This window comes from Tachysurus vachellii, chromosome 5, assembly GCF_030014155.1.
Source record: "Tachysurus vachellii isolate PV-2020 chromosome 5, HZAU_Pvac_v1, whole genome shotgun sequence".
Classification (NCBI taxonomy): domain Eukaryota; kingdom Metazoa; phylum Chordata; class Actinopteri; order Siluriformes; family Bagridae; genus Tachysurus; species Tachysurus vachellii.
Window position 1 is genome coordinate 23,846,857 of NC_083464.1, and position 17,496 is coordinate 23,864,352.

The 17,496-nt window shown below is 34.9% G+C and overlaps 1 protein-coding gene across 6 annotated transcripts; it reads right to left on the reverse strand.

Annotated features, from left to right (window-relative positions):
- Positions 1 to 4,303: 4,303 nt before the first annotated feature.
- LOC132846118 (carcinoembryonic antigen-related cell adhesion molecule 1-like) lies at positions 4,304 to 14,048 on the reverse strand. Of its 6 annotated transcripts, XM_060870660.1 has the most exons (12): positions 13,863 to 14,033; positions 12,607 to 12,921; positions 11,310 to 11,582; positions 10,913 to 11,179; positions 9,726 to 10,007; positions 8,130 to 8,259; positions 7,763 to 7,800; positions 7,545 to 7,567; positions 7,110 to 7,211; positions 6,754 to 6,828; positions 6,560 to 6,615; positions 4,304 to 5,491 (listed from the first exon to the last, which is right to left on the reverse strand). In XM_060870660.1, exons 1-11 carry the CDS (start codon positions 13,912 to 13,914, stop codon positions 6,592 to 6,594), a joined length of 1,581 nt encoding a protein of 526 aa, XP_060726643.1. In that variant the 5' UTR covers positions 13,915 to 14,033; the 3' UTR covers positions 4,304 to 5,491; positions 6,560 to 6,591. The 6 variants fall into 6 exon arrangements, 3 of the variants coding, with proteins under 3 accessions (XP_060726643.1, XP_060726645.1, XP_060726646.1); XM_060870662.1 differs by lacking the exon at positions 7,110 to 7,211 and having other exon boundaries at positions 13,863 to 14,043; XR_009648460.1 differs by lacking the exons at positions 7,110 to 7,211; positions 8,130 to 8,259 and having other exon boundaries at positions 13,863 to 14,048.
- Positions 14,049 to 17,496: the final 3,448 nt, after the last annotated feature.

A 17,496-nucleotide genomic window follows, 5' to 3' on the forward strand; every position in this document is an offset into this window, starting at 1 on the left:
ACCAAAACTATATTTTTGCATATCCACCAGGTACAATTTTTTTCACTATTTCAGCCATACTGACAAAAATTAATAAAACATGTTCAAAGTTGTTAGCTATGGATTAGCTATGAGTAAAAATGAGTAAAGTGTACCTTGCTTATTTTAGTCCAATAAATCTTTGATTATAGAACTACAGATTTTGTATGTGGCCACCAGTCACCAATCTTTAGCCACCAGTCATGGAGCTCTGAAAAGAGGTTTTGCTGCAGTACGGCTGAAGAAGTGCAATGGCACATGTGGAGTGGACAGTGACAGGGCATATAATTCATAGGAAAATCATTAGAGAAATCTGTTTAGAACTCTAAAGTTCTATTAGTTATATTTGACAATATTCTTTTTCTAATTTAAATAGATCAAATCCAGGGAACCGGTAAACCAGGGAACTAAATTATGTTTTGCCGGATTTACAATACATGAGTATTATGATAATGTTCAACAATTTGGTAGATGTGTAACTGGATTCAGCTTCTGATGTTTTACAGTATAGATAAAAAATTATTATTGTAAAATTTTAGCCACAAAGATATAAATTATCCTTTTATTTACAAATGAGGACTGTACAAGGTTAAAGAAAAAAATATCTTACTCCAAAAATATTATAAAAAGTTTTTTTTTACTCACCAAGCACCAGCAGTGAGGTCTGACCAGTGTAAATACCTATAGGAGTGTCTACTCTCAGTACATATTGTCCAATATCACTCTCAGTCAGGCTCCTGAGCTCCAGAGCAAAAGATATGATGTTCAGACTGACTCTGTCTTTGTACGGTGGCTGTATAATAAATCCATTCGGTGGTCCAGAAAGAATGGACGTTGTATTAACCTTCCATCTGACTAGTAAGTGAGGAGAATCAGGAAGACGTTTTGGGGTAATTACTACATTCTCCCCAACTGTTTTATTTATACTCTCAGGTAATTCCAACACTTGGCCAAAGCCTCGACCTGTGTGAATAAACACAATAATAAATATAGCTGCAAGCAGCGATACCGGGGTCAAGCCGATCAGATGCACTCAGAACATGTCGCTGATGAACCATGCCTCAAGGAGTCTAACAACACCTCCTTCATGATTTTAGACTCAAGTTTGCTGTAGTTATAAGCGAAAATAGCTGTTTTTAAAATCTCGTGGCCACTAGGTGGCGCTGTCATGAAACGTTGCATGCACCCTCAGGTCATGACTATAATGACATATACCATGTTTCGTATCGACACGCATAAGTTTTGCGAAGATACGACCTCACGTCCGTTTTGGCGTGCTCGCCACCATGTATGTTGCCACGGTATACGAGATTGCATTGGTCTATCAAAAAGCTTTTGACAACTTTTGGTCTGGGATGTCTCTAGATGCAACGTACCAAAGGACATGCAAATCGGACAAACGGTCTAGGAGGAGTTCAAAAAAGTAGGTTTAATGGAAAATTCAAAATGGCTGACACAAAAAATGGCCGTCCGAAAATCGTTTGGTATTGTTTGACTCAGTATGCCTCAAGGAATCTAACAACATGACCTTTATGATTTTAGACTCAGTAGTTTGCAGTAGTTATAAGCGAAAAGAGCCATTTTTCAAATCTCGTGACCACTAGGTGGCGCTGTGACGAAACGTTGGTTGCACCCTCAAGTCATCACTTTTATGACATATACCAAGTTTCGTAGCGATATGGCATTGCATTCATAAAATACTGACCTTAACGTGAAAATTCAAAATGGCCAACACACAAAATGGCCGTCCGAAAACCGTTTGGTATCGTTTGACTCAGCATGCCTCACGGAGTCTAACAACACCTCCTTCATGATTTTAGACTCAAGTTTGCAGTAGTTATAAGCGAAAATAGCTGTTTTTAAAATCTCGTGGCCACTAGGTGGCACTGTCACGAAACGTTGCATGCATCCTCAGGTCATGACTATAATGACATATACCAAGTTTCGTGTCGACACGCACAAGTTTTGCAAAGATACAGCCTCACGTCTGTTTTGGCGTGCTCGCCACCATGTATGTTGCCACGGTATACAAGAACGCATTGGTCTATCAAAAAGCTTTTGATAACTTTTTGTCTCGGGTCAACAATAACAATAGGTGTCAACTAACAATAGGAGAAGGCATTGGTTTATCAAAAAGCTTTTGAAAACTTTTGTCTCGGATGTCTCTAGATGCTACATACCAAAGGACATGCAAATCGGACAAACGGTCTAGGAGGAGTTCAAAAAAGTAGGTTTTACGGAAAATTCAAAATGGCGGATAGGTATTCATGACAGAAATGACGTCATATGGTGCATTCGAATCGGCATGAGCAAAGGATCCAAAATATGCAAGAATTTTGTCTCTAGGCCTTACGAGTCAGCAGTTATGAACATGAACATAATTGGATTTCTCGACTGTTGGTGGCGCTAGAGGGTTTGAGCTAGACACACCAAAGTTGCTATAGTAACTTCTAAGACTGGCCTCTACATGTGTGCCAAATTACATAACTTTCCTACTTACGGTTCTATGGGCTGCCATTGACTTCAATGGCGGAAGAGGAAGAATAATAAGCGACAATAACAATAGGTGTCTACACCCCTTCGGGGCTTGACCCCTAATAATAATAACTGTATTGTTGCTATTGTCGTTATCTCTGTGACAGCAGTTCAATACTAAACGCTAAAGCTGACTCACGACATCTGCGAGATTTTATTCAAATATTGTTGTTGTTTTTTCCGTTTATGGCTTGATCCAAGAAGAAATCATTTTAGTTTGGAATCAAATTAAATAAAGTGTGTGAGGTGAATCTGAAAATAGATGATGCAGAAATGGACATGTTTATGTTTTAAGTAATGAGTGATGATTACAGATCCATTTACAGATTAGGAAATATTTATGGGATATAAGCATTAATCTAGAAGTCAAACTTAAGTACAATGTTGATGTTTGGCAACATCACAAACCTGCATTAAATTAAAACCAACAATAACTCACATACTGTGCTCCAAATACTGTATAATTGGTTGAACCTAATCAGCAGTGTTGCGTACAAAAAAGTCATATCCACTTGGAAATGAATGTAAAGTAAATGAAGAAGGAAGATTTTATCTAAGAATCTCGTGCCATTCTCTAATGAATATCAAATACAACACGACAGCGCCACCGTCAGTCCAATCAGGCTCATATCTCTGCCAAATATATTTTCTTTGCTTTATTGAATATCATTTGCCATCGTCTGCTTCTGTGTGGTTTTGAGTAACAACCTTGTGTCTCTGCTTCTGTCTATGCTTCCTCATTTGGCATAGCTGACATTAGTGCATTGACTGGAAATACCTAATATCAGCCAGTAGCTGGTGATTTTGACATAGAATGTTGTTTATTTTATAGCAAAACAGTTAAATTTGTTATTGTTTTATTTATAGACAGCTTCTGAACGGTATTGACCTTTTATAAAGACTGATTTACTTTTTACAGTCTAGACTAATCTTGTTATATAGTGTTAACAGTCATTACAGTATGAACACACAGAAGTACTGTTATACAAACATTATGCCAAGCCATGGTTTGGTTTGGGGTGAATAGTAGTATCAGTGTCACCCAGATGAGGATGGCTGCCCTTTTGAATCTGGTTCCTCTCAAGTTTTGTTTATCATGTAATCACAGGGAGGTTTGTTGTTCTTGTTACCACCATCATCTCTGGCTTGTTCATTAGGGTTACTGTATAACTTTAAATGCAAACCTGGATTTGTGTAAAGCTGCATTGTGACCATGAATAATGAGCATCTGTAATGAATTGGGTGACCGATGAAGTGAAAAAGAGACTTAGTAGAGAAAAGTCATATCAACTCATAATAATCAGCACACTTTTTTTTTTTTTTGCTTTAATTATTCAGCAGACTTTTTAGCAGCACTACATGGTTCAGCACAATTACACACCTTCATGCCAAAGGCTTCCTGGGGTTTGGAGGAGCCTTCATTCTGATGTAACTAAAAGTTTTTGGATAACAATGATGTCACCTTAAATCTTCTTTCCGATGTCTGATGGTTGTGTTGCTTCAGAGCTCAGTTTTTAATATAAGCAAGTTTTTAAAGTCTTTAAAGTTTAGCCTGAGAGATAATCAATATAATCTCTAACAACTTTAAAAGATTTGTGAACTGGTGACTCCTTGATTCAGTAGACAGTTTTTTTATGTTTTATCAAGTTGCTTTAAAATGACAAACAGCTTTAATTTTCCTCCTCATCTTCCTAATGTTTTATTTAACTTCCTAATAGGAATATTAGCTGGATGAACTAATTAACAATAGTGGAATATTAGCAAGTATTTATTAGGAAAAACACATAGCAAAGAAACAAAGCAGATACATGCATATTAAATTCAATTCAAGGTTATTTGTATAGCGCTTTTTACAATTGACATTGTCTCAAAGCAGCTTTACAGAACAAACATAGAACAAAAGGTTAATATAAAGAATAATATAAAGATTAATAGAATACAAAATTCAAGATTAATGTTTTATATATATATTAGGTCACAATGTGTATGTATTTATCCCCAATGAGCAAGTCTGAGGTGACTCAGGCAGCAGTGGCAAAGAAAATCTCCCTTAGATGGTAAAGGAAGAAACCTTGAGAGGAACCAGACTCAAAGGGGAACCCATCCTCATATAGGTGACACTGGAGGCTGTGATTATAAATATGCAGTATATACATAATACAATGTATAAACAAGATGATGTGAGAAAAAACAGGGAAATAACTGCTTAACAGGGAAGTAGAGACAAAAGTAATTTGTGAAAGACAAAAGAGGTTTAAGGAATCTGTAAAGTCAGGTAATGAGTTGAAACTAGCAGTGACCTGACACTAATCCCACTAATTTCCTCCACTTTTTCTGTATTAACTATTGATAATGAAAGGATGCTGGATTAAGGAAGTGTGGCTGATTTTCCTAATGAGTGTTCTGTATACCAGTGAATGGGTTCAGGATAAAAGAGGGAATATAAAACATGAAAATTAGACACATATGGCTAATAAATGATTTTACAGAATATATCTAGAATTGTCATTAGAAAACAGTGAGAGTCAGTGACAGTTTTCTGCTTTAAAAGAGGGGGGAAAAATATGGAAAGCAGGGTAAAAGAAAAAATTCAAGGATATTTCTTATCACAGTCTATGTGAAGACCAGATAAACAACACTATAAATAACAGTAGAATAAGACTAAACTTGAAAAAGTTAAATTCACTAATCTTAAGTACATTATAATGAATAAAGAAGTAATGCAATTTATTTTCTTATAAAATTACTACACATACATGTTTTTATACATTTTCATCTATCAGATCTCTCAAATGCACAGACTTCTACTCATGCTATAATTATTTATAAAAGATACTTAATAATCATAATGTTTTTTTTCTCTCTTGACACCAATCAAACCAAATATTCACTGTTACTTCCTCCTCCCAGAGCTGGTGACATTTGCCCACTGTAATCCCTATAACAGATAAAATGCAGGGTGTTGATCACACAATCATGTCTTTCTTCCTGAATTGGGTTTAAATAAACATTATACAAAACAATCCTTGCAGCAAAAGTGTTTGAAACTGAATAAGAATTACATGACTTAAAAATAAATGTAAAACATTATAATGCAACAAAGCCTGGACTAGAAGAGCTAAATGCTGGTACAGGAGGAAATGGATTTTTCTGAAAAGACCATAAACATCACTGATAAAGAATAAGAGGCGGTCAAAGAGCACTAAACAGTAAACATTCAGGTGGGATTTGACACATAGAGTTTTATGCATATAACAATACATTAAAAATTAACCATTAAGAGCAATCAGGAACATAAAAATGTTTGTCAAAATCTCTAATGTCTGTATTGTTCAAAAAATTGCCAAGAAGAGGACAGATGAGCAAACAGTTTTACAGTTTCAGAGTGGTACAGAGTTTAACTGAGTTTTGTGGTTGCCATGTTTAAGTAGTTCTTAAGGGCTGCATGAAAGCAGCTCACAAAATGCATCACCTAAACATCAGCAAGGATCAGTCACACTACAAACAGGACTGTGTTATAGCCAAATAACTTTATAAAAAAGTTCTTGTGAACAATGACTGTTGTTATAACTCTGTTGAAATTGGGCATGAAATGCAGGAAGTGCCTATAACATTCTTAGCCATTACAAGTGGAACATTAACTAAAACTTTATTTTTTTTTACTAAAAATAGGCTCTGATATTCCAGGAGTGCCAATATTTAGTGTAACACAAACATTTCACTGATTGTCTCAATCCACTTTAACTACACTGTTACTACACTTACTCAGGGCTGTCTGTCTGCCTCTGTATTGCATGGTAACAAGCTCGATCCGGTGCCTACAACCAAATCACAGCCATACTGATGTTCAATATAACAGAACTCCTACTTGTGCAATATTTCTTAAATATCATTTGTGCATGAGTTATTCTGGAGTTCACTTCAGTGCTATATGAGAATTTCTCCAATCTACTACTTTGATGAAACTTATTCTTGTCCTAAATATAATTGAAGTAAAGCTACTTACCTCATTATCTACAAAGAGCTGATTTCTGCATGTCAGGGGTTTTCATATATTACTCCCTAGATGGTTAGTAATAAATAAATTCAATAAGCTGTACTGGACATCACAAAATGTCAGAATAACAATAGTTAAATTCATCACAATGGGAATAGGATTAAATTAATAATGGTGTACAAATCAAATAATGGACTGTTTACCTCATCAGGGTGAGGTGTGTGACGCATCACAGGGTTCTTATTTTGGAAGCTGACCATATTTTCATAGTATGTATCCTAAAAAATAAAAGAACGCTGTATAATGGATAAATAATTACATTTATGACATACATTTAGTGAACTCTGTGTTTTCAGCTGATTATTAGTTCACATTTGAGTCCATGTAAGTTCATGACTTACAGGGACAACACAGACTAATCTATGGCTTCTACATGCTACGGGAGGAAGTACATTCGTCCCAGCAGCTTAAAAAGTAAAGACCATCTAAATTCAATATTTTGCAGTGTAGCAATAGTGTAATAGCAATAATGTACAAATCAAATAAATAGACTGTTTACCGTAACAGGGTGAGGCGTGTGAGGCGTCTGAGTGTCAGATCCACCCACAGTCACCCCGGTGTTCGGATTATGGAATCTGAGGATATTCTCATAGTTTGAATCCTAAAAAATAAAGCAGAACTCTGTAAAATGGGTAAATAAATACATTTATGACATACATTTAGTGAACTGTACTTTACTGATGAACAATTTCATTAAAAGATAATTAGTAAGATGATTATTAGTACACATACAAGTCCATGTAACTAAGCATGGACTAAGCAGCACAACACACTAATCTATGGCTTCTACATGCTGTGGGAGGAAGTACAGTCGTTCCAGCAGCTTTAAAGGTAAAGAGTATCTAAATGAAATATCTTGCAGTGTATCTTACTTCTTCAAATTTACACATTTTCAAACTATCACTTTTTTTCTTGAATAAAGAAACTGACTTACATGTCCACCTGCATTATGTGTTGCTGTATACGAAACAATATATAAATAAATCATTATGTTGTAGTAAATGATGGTGTATGTAAATACTGTACAGTCTAAATCAACACAAATTATCCCAGGAATGGCATAATCATATCTCATAACAATGCCATCAGCTAAATGTCTGGTCTTTAAGACTGAGCAAATATTTATCAATGACTGAAGATCTTCACACAAACCTTCACTCTGGTTATTTCCTCTGGAGTTTGTTCTTGGCCTGAATGACAGTAAAATGTAGACCAGATTATAGTCATACAGATTGAAGTGTTATTTCACATTACATGAGTGAGCAACAAGAAGACAAATTTACATAGATATTTAATATTAAGAACACATACATTGATTTGATATCAAATTTACTTCACCTTTATAAAAACAGCACTTTGAGTGTTAACAGTTATTATTATGAACAATTAAACAGTTATGATACTGACTTCTTGTTCACTTTAAAAAATACATGTTTATAACTCATGTAGAAAGAAGCATATTAAATACCCATATATGAAATAACAAGTAGATTAGAAATTAAGGGTCTGATTTACTTACATTTCTTTTACTTTCACAAAATAGAAAATCAAACCAGCAATTGCAGCAACAGCTAATAAAACTCCAATAACAATCCCAGCTATAGCTCCTGCAGACAGTGCATCTCCATCTCCTCCTTCACTCCCACTATCTATTAAAAAATAAAAAAATAGAAACCTGCAGATTATTTTATAAGAACCTGTCAACACTGACTGTCATTTTTTTTAAATAACTTTTTTTACATGACACACAAAAACCTCTTATGGTTAAGTGGAAACTCCGACTTTTATAGAGTATTTCTATAGCCCACACTCCCTCTGACAAGACTTTCCTTACTTACCCTCTAATTACATACCTCTGTATTCTAGCAAATTCATTTTCCTCTATCAATAAGCATAATATGACAAGCATAATAACCAAAATATATTGTACTATATAATTATTAATAGTGTCATACGGTTACTAAGAAGCCAAAATATATACAGTACAAACACCTGGAAAAACACCCATGCAACTGCAAAAGTTAAAGTGATTACATTAATCTGATGAAAAAAGGTGTCATTGTTAGTATCTACAGGTAAAGAAGGATAATACTGCAATAATAAGCATCACTGGCACTTAGTAACCCAAGAGATTAAAGGTCTCAGCCATGGTTATAACTGTATTAATTATGGTTGAACATTGGATATGAGGTTTATTTATCAATACAAATGATAAAATGTGTTTGCTGTTATCTCACCACTGCTTTTTTAAACCATATTCACTTTGACACAAAAGATAAAAATCTGCTCTGTCTATTAATGCGCTCCATTATAATCCTCTTCTGTATTTTATTAAGTTCTCTTTTATATAGTGTTGTACAAACATCATACAAATATATAAATTCATAAAAATAGATTCTATGTTTACTCAGAGGTAAAACACTACAAATAGTTTTAAAAAGACAGGATTTCTGAATTAAGAATCTTGGAGATCATTCTGCAAAATCTAGTAGCAAGAATATGAACGCAGTACAAAATCATATATTGGAGCAGTTTTAATTCAGTCTACTGAATTCCTATAATCTACTGGGTTTTTTTAATTGACTGTAAAATGTTATAAAAAGTATTTTAAGATGTTGTTCTAGATCATGTAATAAAATTATTTAGTGCTTTGCTTTTTTTACTCACCAAGCACCAGCAGTGAGGTTTGACCAGTGAAAAGATTTATAACAGTGTCTACAGTCAGAAAATATTGTCCTGTATCATTCTCAGTCAGGCTCCTGAGCTCAGCTAATGTAGTGGTGTCAAGGCTGACTCTCTCTTTGTATGATGGAAGTATATTAACTGCACTCAATGTTCCAGAAAGAATATTTGTTATATTATCCTGATTATGTAGTAAGGAGGATCAGGAATATGGATTGGGGTAAACACTACATTCTACCCAACCACTTTATTAATACTCTGAGGTCATTTAAACTCTTGGCATATGTAATTTTAAATAAACTATACAGTGCTGTGAGTCTGTATTGTAAACATATCTTTCAATAACTAATCTATAACGCACCTAGTACAGTGACATTAATGGGTTGAGACACTTCATGACTGTCAACAAGTCGCATGATCTGAAATAACTCACCATTAATCTTAATGGTGAGGCTGAATGGGAGACTCTTTTTTCTGCTGACGCTGTTGTATGCTTCACACTCGTATGGGCCTGTGTCACCTCTGATCACACTGGTAATGGTCAAATTTCTATTGTTGTCTGTTAGCTGAACTCGCTCCCCTGCCGTTACCTCAGAACTGCCATTGAGCCAAATAAATGAAAGAGAGGAGCCGGACGCAGAGCAGACGAAACTCACAGTGCTGTTGAGTTCAACTTCTTTTAGACTTGGTATTATGGCAATGTTGGAGACTGGCACTGGGGATTAAAATGTAATACAGGACTCAGATAAATAACAGTTCACAATAGATTTAAACACAAATCTATAATCAAAACAGTAATACAGCAATCACTAGAAACACTATTAGCCCTGTCAGTACAGTTAAGACTAAATATCAATGACATACAATCAAGATAATGCTGTAATCACTTTACTTACGCTATTAGCTAATATTTTAAATAATAATCACTTGTACTGTCAAGCAAAGCCCTACAAGTATTAGCACTTAATATCCTTCACATTCAAGAAGTACTGAAAATTCGAAGACATTTTCTAAACACTGACTTATTTTCACCCCTCGCCACTAGATTATATTTATGATAATCACACATTTGAGTTATCAGAATTTTTGAAACATGATTCATATCCTCAAAGTGCAGATAGAAATTAAAATTAAAGAAATTAATTACTTTAAATTAAACGTTAGTTATATTACAATATAATTTCTAACAACTAAGGAAGGATTGCTCATTGCCACTGTAGTATTCATCACAGGAGACTCTGGTTTTCACTGAAACATGACACAACCAATAGTTCATTATTTTCCTATAACAGCATGCCACAACTCTGTTTATTCCTTACATAACACTGTATAAAACACATTACTTAAATTATAGTCAAATGAAACAGCTTTACTTCCTATGAGTTCAAAATATTGCATCAATCCATTTTCACTTTCTTTGTGAAGAGATTAATCGTTAAATGTTTTTCAGGTTAACTAGTTTATTTGAAATTTTTCTGTTGTCATCAACTGCAGTTAAATAAACTTTTTTGCTACCAAAATTTCAGCAACAATGAACCTTCTCCACATTATTGCAGGAGCAGCTTTGAATTTGAATTTAATTTTGTTGCACATGATTTCTATAACTAATCTATAACCCACCTAGTATAGTGACACTGATGGGTGGAGACACAGAATATTGTAGGGTCTGTGTGTTATGTACTATGCAGGTGTAATTGCCACTTTGACTGATCTGAATGTTGTTCAGTTTGAGCTCTTGGCCCATTTCACTAAGCTCTATTCCATTCAAAGCCCACTGAAACTTAGCAGCAGGCCTGGACTCAGCTGAGCAGTTTAATTTGAGATTAGACCCAGAACTGTAGAAGGGTTTCTCTGGATCTGCTGCTGCAGCAACATTTAGAGGACCATCTGCAATGGAACAATCCATATTTAGTCGTCTTTAGAGCCATCATGGTCTTGTGGAGACCAGGTATATCATGCAGGATTGTTGAATAAACCTCATGACTGTCAACAAGTAGCATGATATGAAATGACTCACAGTAAACCATGAGGATTGATTGACTCTTTTTACTGTTGATGCTGTTGTATGCTTCACACTCGTACGGGCCTGTGTCACCTCTCCTCACACTGGTAATGGTTAAATTTCTGTTGTTGTCTGTTAGCTGGACTCGCTCCCCTGTCGTTACCTCAGAGCTGCCATTTAGCCAAATAAATGAAAGAGAGGAACCAGATGCAGAGCAGACGAAACTCACAGTGTTGTTTTCAACCAGCTCTGTATGATTTGGTACTATGGTAACGTTGGAGACTGGAACTGGGGGTTAAAACGTAGTACAGGGCTCAGACACAACATAACACATCAACACTAATAAACTATAATCAAAATATAACAGTAATCACTGTATCAACTCTTTAGCTCTATTAGGTCTCTTTATTTTAAATAATTAAGATATTTTAACTATACTTTTGTAGTAAAACCTTAAAAAAAATGAGAATAATAAGAAGTAAAATTGTACAATAATTATTTCACTGTCACCTTTAAATTAAGGAAAACTCTCAAAATCAAGAAATAACCTAAATGGCTGAAAACAGCACAGTTTTCAAATTTTGTGTAACTTATACAGCAATTTACAAAAACTATTATAAACATAATTAATAATTAATAAAATTCAAATAAACATGATTTATACAATTTAAGGCTGTACTGTAAACAAATTGCAGCTGGTGGTTATTAAAATAAGGAAAGCCCTTACTATGTACATATAGAGCTCATTAACAGGGATAATAATGAACACCCCCAAAAGGCCCCAGTGAACTCAGCATATTCATTTTTCTCACTGCTTGTAGTTGGGGATTTTCAAGTTCAATTCAATTTATTTTTATAACAATTCACATTGTCTTAAGCAGCTTTACAGAAGTATAGAAACATGTTGCAGCTACGCCACAAATGCACCAATATCCCTGTGTTGTGGCTTAAAACTAAGCCACAACACAGAAACTCACAACTTAAAGACTATTTTCACATAGTCTGCAATGTCTGTCAAAAACAGTCTCTGCTTAATAAACAAGCAGCACAACATTGATATTTAATAATATAATACTAAAATTAAGAGATATTTAAATTCACTAAAATACATTAAAATGTTTAAAAGAAGTCTCTTATAGAATCAGAGGCATTTGTGAATAGAGATGCTTAATTGTACTGATGACTTTTTCACTGTTGCACTGAGCAGCAGCAGAGACACCTGAGCACCTAAAGTTTTACCTTGTATTTACAAAATAAGAAACTGTAAAACACTGTAAAACAACTGTGTTTAAAAGAAAAGTTTTTTACTCACCAAGCACCAGCAGTGAGGTCTGACCATTGTAACTAGTTACAGTTTCTACACTCAGTACATATTGTCCAGTATCATTCTCAGTCAGGCTCCTGAGCTCCAGAGCTAAAGATGTGGTGTTAAAACTGACTCTGTCTTTGTACGCTGGCGGTATAATAAATCCATTCAGTGGTCCAATAAGAATGTTCGTTGTATTAACCCTCCATCTGACTGAGAAGTAAGGAGGATCAGGAAGACGTTTTGGGGTAATTACTACATTCTCCCCAACTGTTTTATTTATACTCTCAGGTAATTCCAACACTTGGCCAAAGCCTCGACCTGTGTGAATAAACAAATATATACGTTTAGCTTCGTTTAGTCCTCGTTTATTTGTCTGCGTTCTGTCAGAAATCACAGTAATAAAAACAGACCCAAATGTAGGGATACAAAATAAAAACAGATTTTATTATCAAAGACAAAAAAAAAATAAATACACGAAACAGAAACTAAAACACTGAACTCAGAGGAAATAAATACACATAATAATGAACCCAATAACAAACAGGTGAGTGAGACAAGACACGTGACAGAAAACACTGCCGGAACGCCCCCTAACGGTCGAACAGAGAATGTCCATGCAGGAGTCCTGACAGGGAATTAAATAATAAAGCTGTATTTACAGTAAAGTTTCTCTAAGATTATTAACTGTAGATTTTGTTTTTGATCAGAAAAAACATCAAGATTTAGGGTGAAATTAGATTCTTATAAGCAGTTACATTACATTGATTACATTAAACAAGTAATGAGATGAAAATACAACAAAAACATCTTTAGAAGTAGATCCTGTGATGATTATTACATTTTCACAATAAATTTTTATTGTTCAAAAGCTTTCATGTCATGACACTCAACATGTAGTTTTCTTTTGTGTATATATGTGTGTGTACAATAAATATTTAATTATGTTAAATGAGAGATAGAGAGAGAGAGAGAGAGAGAGAGAGAGAGAGAGAGAGAGAGAGAGAGAGAGAGAGAGAGAGAGAGAGAGAGAGAGACAGACAGACAGACAGAGAGAGAGAGAGAGAGAGAGAGAGAGAGAGAGAGAGAGAGAGAGACAGACAGACAGACAGACAAAGAGAGAGACACAGAGAAAGAGAGAGACAGAGAGAGAGAGAGAGAGAGAGAGAGAGAGAGAGAGAGAGAGAGACAGACAGACAGAGAGAGAGAGAGAGAGAGAGAGAGAGAGAGAGAGAGAGAGAGAGAGAGAGAGAGAGAGTCACCTGAACATGTCAGCATCAGAAGCAGACTGCAGCACACAGTGTGTAAGTCCATCAGGAGAGATCCGGAGCTCTACAACTGCTACTCAATAATCGTCTCTAAAGAGAGATCTGTACTGAATAATCACTTCAGGCTTCAGTGGTTAAAATAATGTCATGTTCAGTTTCCGCCTTTGTAACTGTATAACTAGCAATGGACGAGTGACATAATCTGTGACCTTTGAACAAAACTTTGTTTATGCTAATTCTCTTCAGCTGTCAAACCCATTTATGTTGTTATAGCAATATAAGATGTTCACCTCAGTTAATATCTGATACATCATTTCTGAATATGTCAGTTATGAGCTACCGACACTGATCAGACAGTGCCCTCTACTGGTTAAATACAGTTTTACACAGTCACAATATCATGCTATTAGTCTAATAAAGTATGGAGAAGATTCAGTGTCAGAAAAGAGCAAAAAGCATCTGTAGAAAAAAGTTCAAATAAATTACACAGATGGTTTTTATATTCACAAATGTGTCACACTGAAAAGCAAAACTTTCACTGCACTGCTTTTATTTCACTCTCTACTAAAGACAGTTAAAGGATATTATGTTATTATGTTTATGTAAGATGAGGGTCATGTATACATTTTCTGTTCAATAGAAATCACTATAAAATCACTAAACAGAGAACAGAACAGATTGGCAGATTAATGATAATCTCCAAATTTGTACAAATCACAATAGAAATATTTTTGATTTATTTATATCTCTTATGAATTACAGGAAAAATAACAAAAGCTTTAAATTCAGATGCCTGAGATGTATATCTATCTGTCAGAAAGTAGATCAGTAACCTTTTAAACAATATTATTCACACTAATGTATCTCTCTCATTACAGGTCAGGATAAACACTATATATAGTGTATAGAACAGCTTACAAGAGCAAACATAAGGTGAAATATAAAATGCATAGAATTCGACTGCCTTTATTTATTTTAATCATTCATACAGAATTTTTTTAAAAAATCTAAATCATAATGTTTTTCTCTGAAGTGTGGAATATTACTTTTGGCTTAATTAGCCTACTTTGGTCAATGTTTAACCAAATATTCACTTCCTCTTTCTCTTCCTCTTTGTTTTTCTCAGAGCAGTTGATATCTGTCCTCCGGTGAATTAGGGACGGTGTTTAGGACATGTCCAACAGGAATAGGACCCCAAGGAAGGATTAGATAAAGAGATTATTATCTCACATACAGCCTGAGAGTGCACTTTTGTCTGGTTAATTAAAAGTCCAGTCACAAAAGAATGTTCACTCAGTCAACATACAACGCACCCACACACCTACAGTATGTGCCGTGGTCCACCATCTTGGTACTGTATGTGCAAGTCTGTATTGTTTTCAAAGTATGTGAAATACATGCAATAACTTGATAATATTTGCAATAACTTAACAATATCTGCAATAAACAAAACTGTGAAATGATACAGTATGTGAAATAACTAAATTCTTGTGTGTGCAACAATCTGTCAGGCGAGGAGGCCTGAGGTGTGAGGAGGCTTAGCCATAAGGTCTTTGGTGTGGGATGTATAGGATGTATGTAGAATAGTATAGGATGTAGGATATAAAATATAGGATATATAGATTGTCTGCCAAATCAGGTTTGGAGGATTCATACGTTGGTTCTTTTCAAACAAAATGCTGCTGTACCTTTTAGCTTTTTTACAGGATGTAATTTCTTAGATTTTTGGGTGAAATAGAATCGTGTGTTCCAGTTGTATTTGATACTGTATATTTTGTACTCATTTTTGAATTTGCCAGTTATGCCCAATAGACTTTGCTTATGCTCTGCAATCTCTGATCTTCCAGTGCTCTCTACTGGCCAAAGGTGGGTTTACACAGTCTTAATATCATATTATTGGGCTAATAAATGCATGCAGAAAATTCACTGTCAGTGTCATCAGACTGGTGGGGAAACACCAAATACAGCACACAAAAGGTATTGCTTTTTATTTTCCACACTGAAATATGTATGGAAATATGTACAAATGTACAGAACTGTGCAAACATTTTTGGCTCCCTAATTTATAATCAGATGTCATTTTATAGGTTTGTGTTATAATGTTATTATGACTTCTGTATTCTTAGTTAATTATTGAAAAAAATAAAATAAAATAAATCTCCCAAAGCAATTTACAAAATGTTACAAAAAAAAGTTACAGAAAACAGTTTATAGGTAAGTAACTTAATTAATGTATTTTATTATGTAACAGACCACTGGAAGAAAAAACAATAATAATGAAGGCTGTCAGGCTGCCAACTACCTAAATATATATAACTGCATTTATTTTAGCTGATAATATTAATGAATTTTATATGTTAATATTGAATTTATTCTGTTTATTGCAGTTTACTGTTCTTTATAGAAGTTTTTTGGGTGGTGTTCTTCTTTTAATAAAAGTTTGCTGAACAGCATTTCTATACATGTACCCAAGACATTTATACAGTACTGGATAGATGTACAGTGGAGATCAAATCTAGAAAACAATTTATAAACACTTGATTTTCTTTAGGGGGGCTTAGTGGCTTAGTGGTTAGCACGTTCGCCTCACACCTCCAGGGTCGGGGTTCGATTCCCGCCTCCGCCTTGTGTGTGTGGAGTTTGCATGTTCTCCCCGTGCCTCGGGGGTTTCCTCCGGGTACTCCGGTTTCCTCCCCCGGTCCAAAGACATGCATGGTAGGTTGATTGGCATCTCTGGAAAATTGTCCGTAGTGTGTGAATGAGTGTGTGTGTGTGCCCTGCGATGGGTTGGCACTCCGTCCAGGGTGTGTGTATCCTGCCTTGATGCCCGATGACGCCTGAGATAGGCACAGGCTCCCCGTGACCCGAGGTAGTTCGGATAAGCGGTAGAAGATGAATGAATGATTTTCTTTAAAATATTGTTAATTTTAATCACTCAAGATTTAGAGAAATATTAGCTGTGGCTTTTACTGTTGTTTTACTAGAATGTTTTACAAAATATACAAGGCACTGTCATCAAAATAAAAGAACATTAACCATTGTAGCACGAAAGACTAAAATTTTAAAGGGTTACTGCTGTCAAAATTTATTTTGTTTTGAATGACTTCAGTGCATCTGTGGCCACAGGACATCACTAGTTTCCCTTTACGTACAGAATATCTAATATCATTCAACATCCTAGATGAATTCTAAGGTACTACAGAAAACCCTTAACCAATTTTTTCTAGTATATCTTAAAAAGATATTTCAAAAGTACTGAAAAAACAGTGACACCTAAATGATTGGTATCAAGACAAGAAAAGAGGTTTGCCTCGTATCCATCCTATACACTGACCATCGTATCTGACCATCACATACTTCATCCAATATTATCACACACACTATTCAAGTGTTAGAATTTACATACAAACTATTCAAACATTGCAGGCCTTTGATTATATTAGAAAAGTAACAGATCATACAGTCTAGCTGAATAAGCATTGACTAGTAATAGGCTAATGACAAATCTATAGAATAACTGAACTTTCTATACTTCTCTGTTACACCAGACATTGTATTTGATCCATTTACTGCGAGAAATGCTTTTGAATTAACTTTAGTGAAAAGAATACAGGGAAATCAGGGAAAA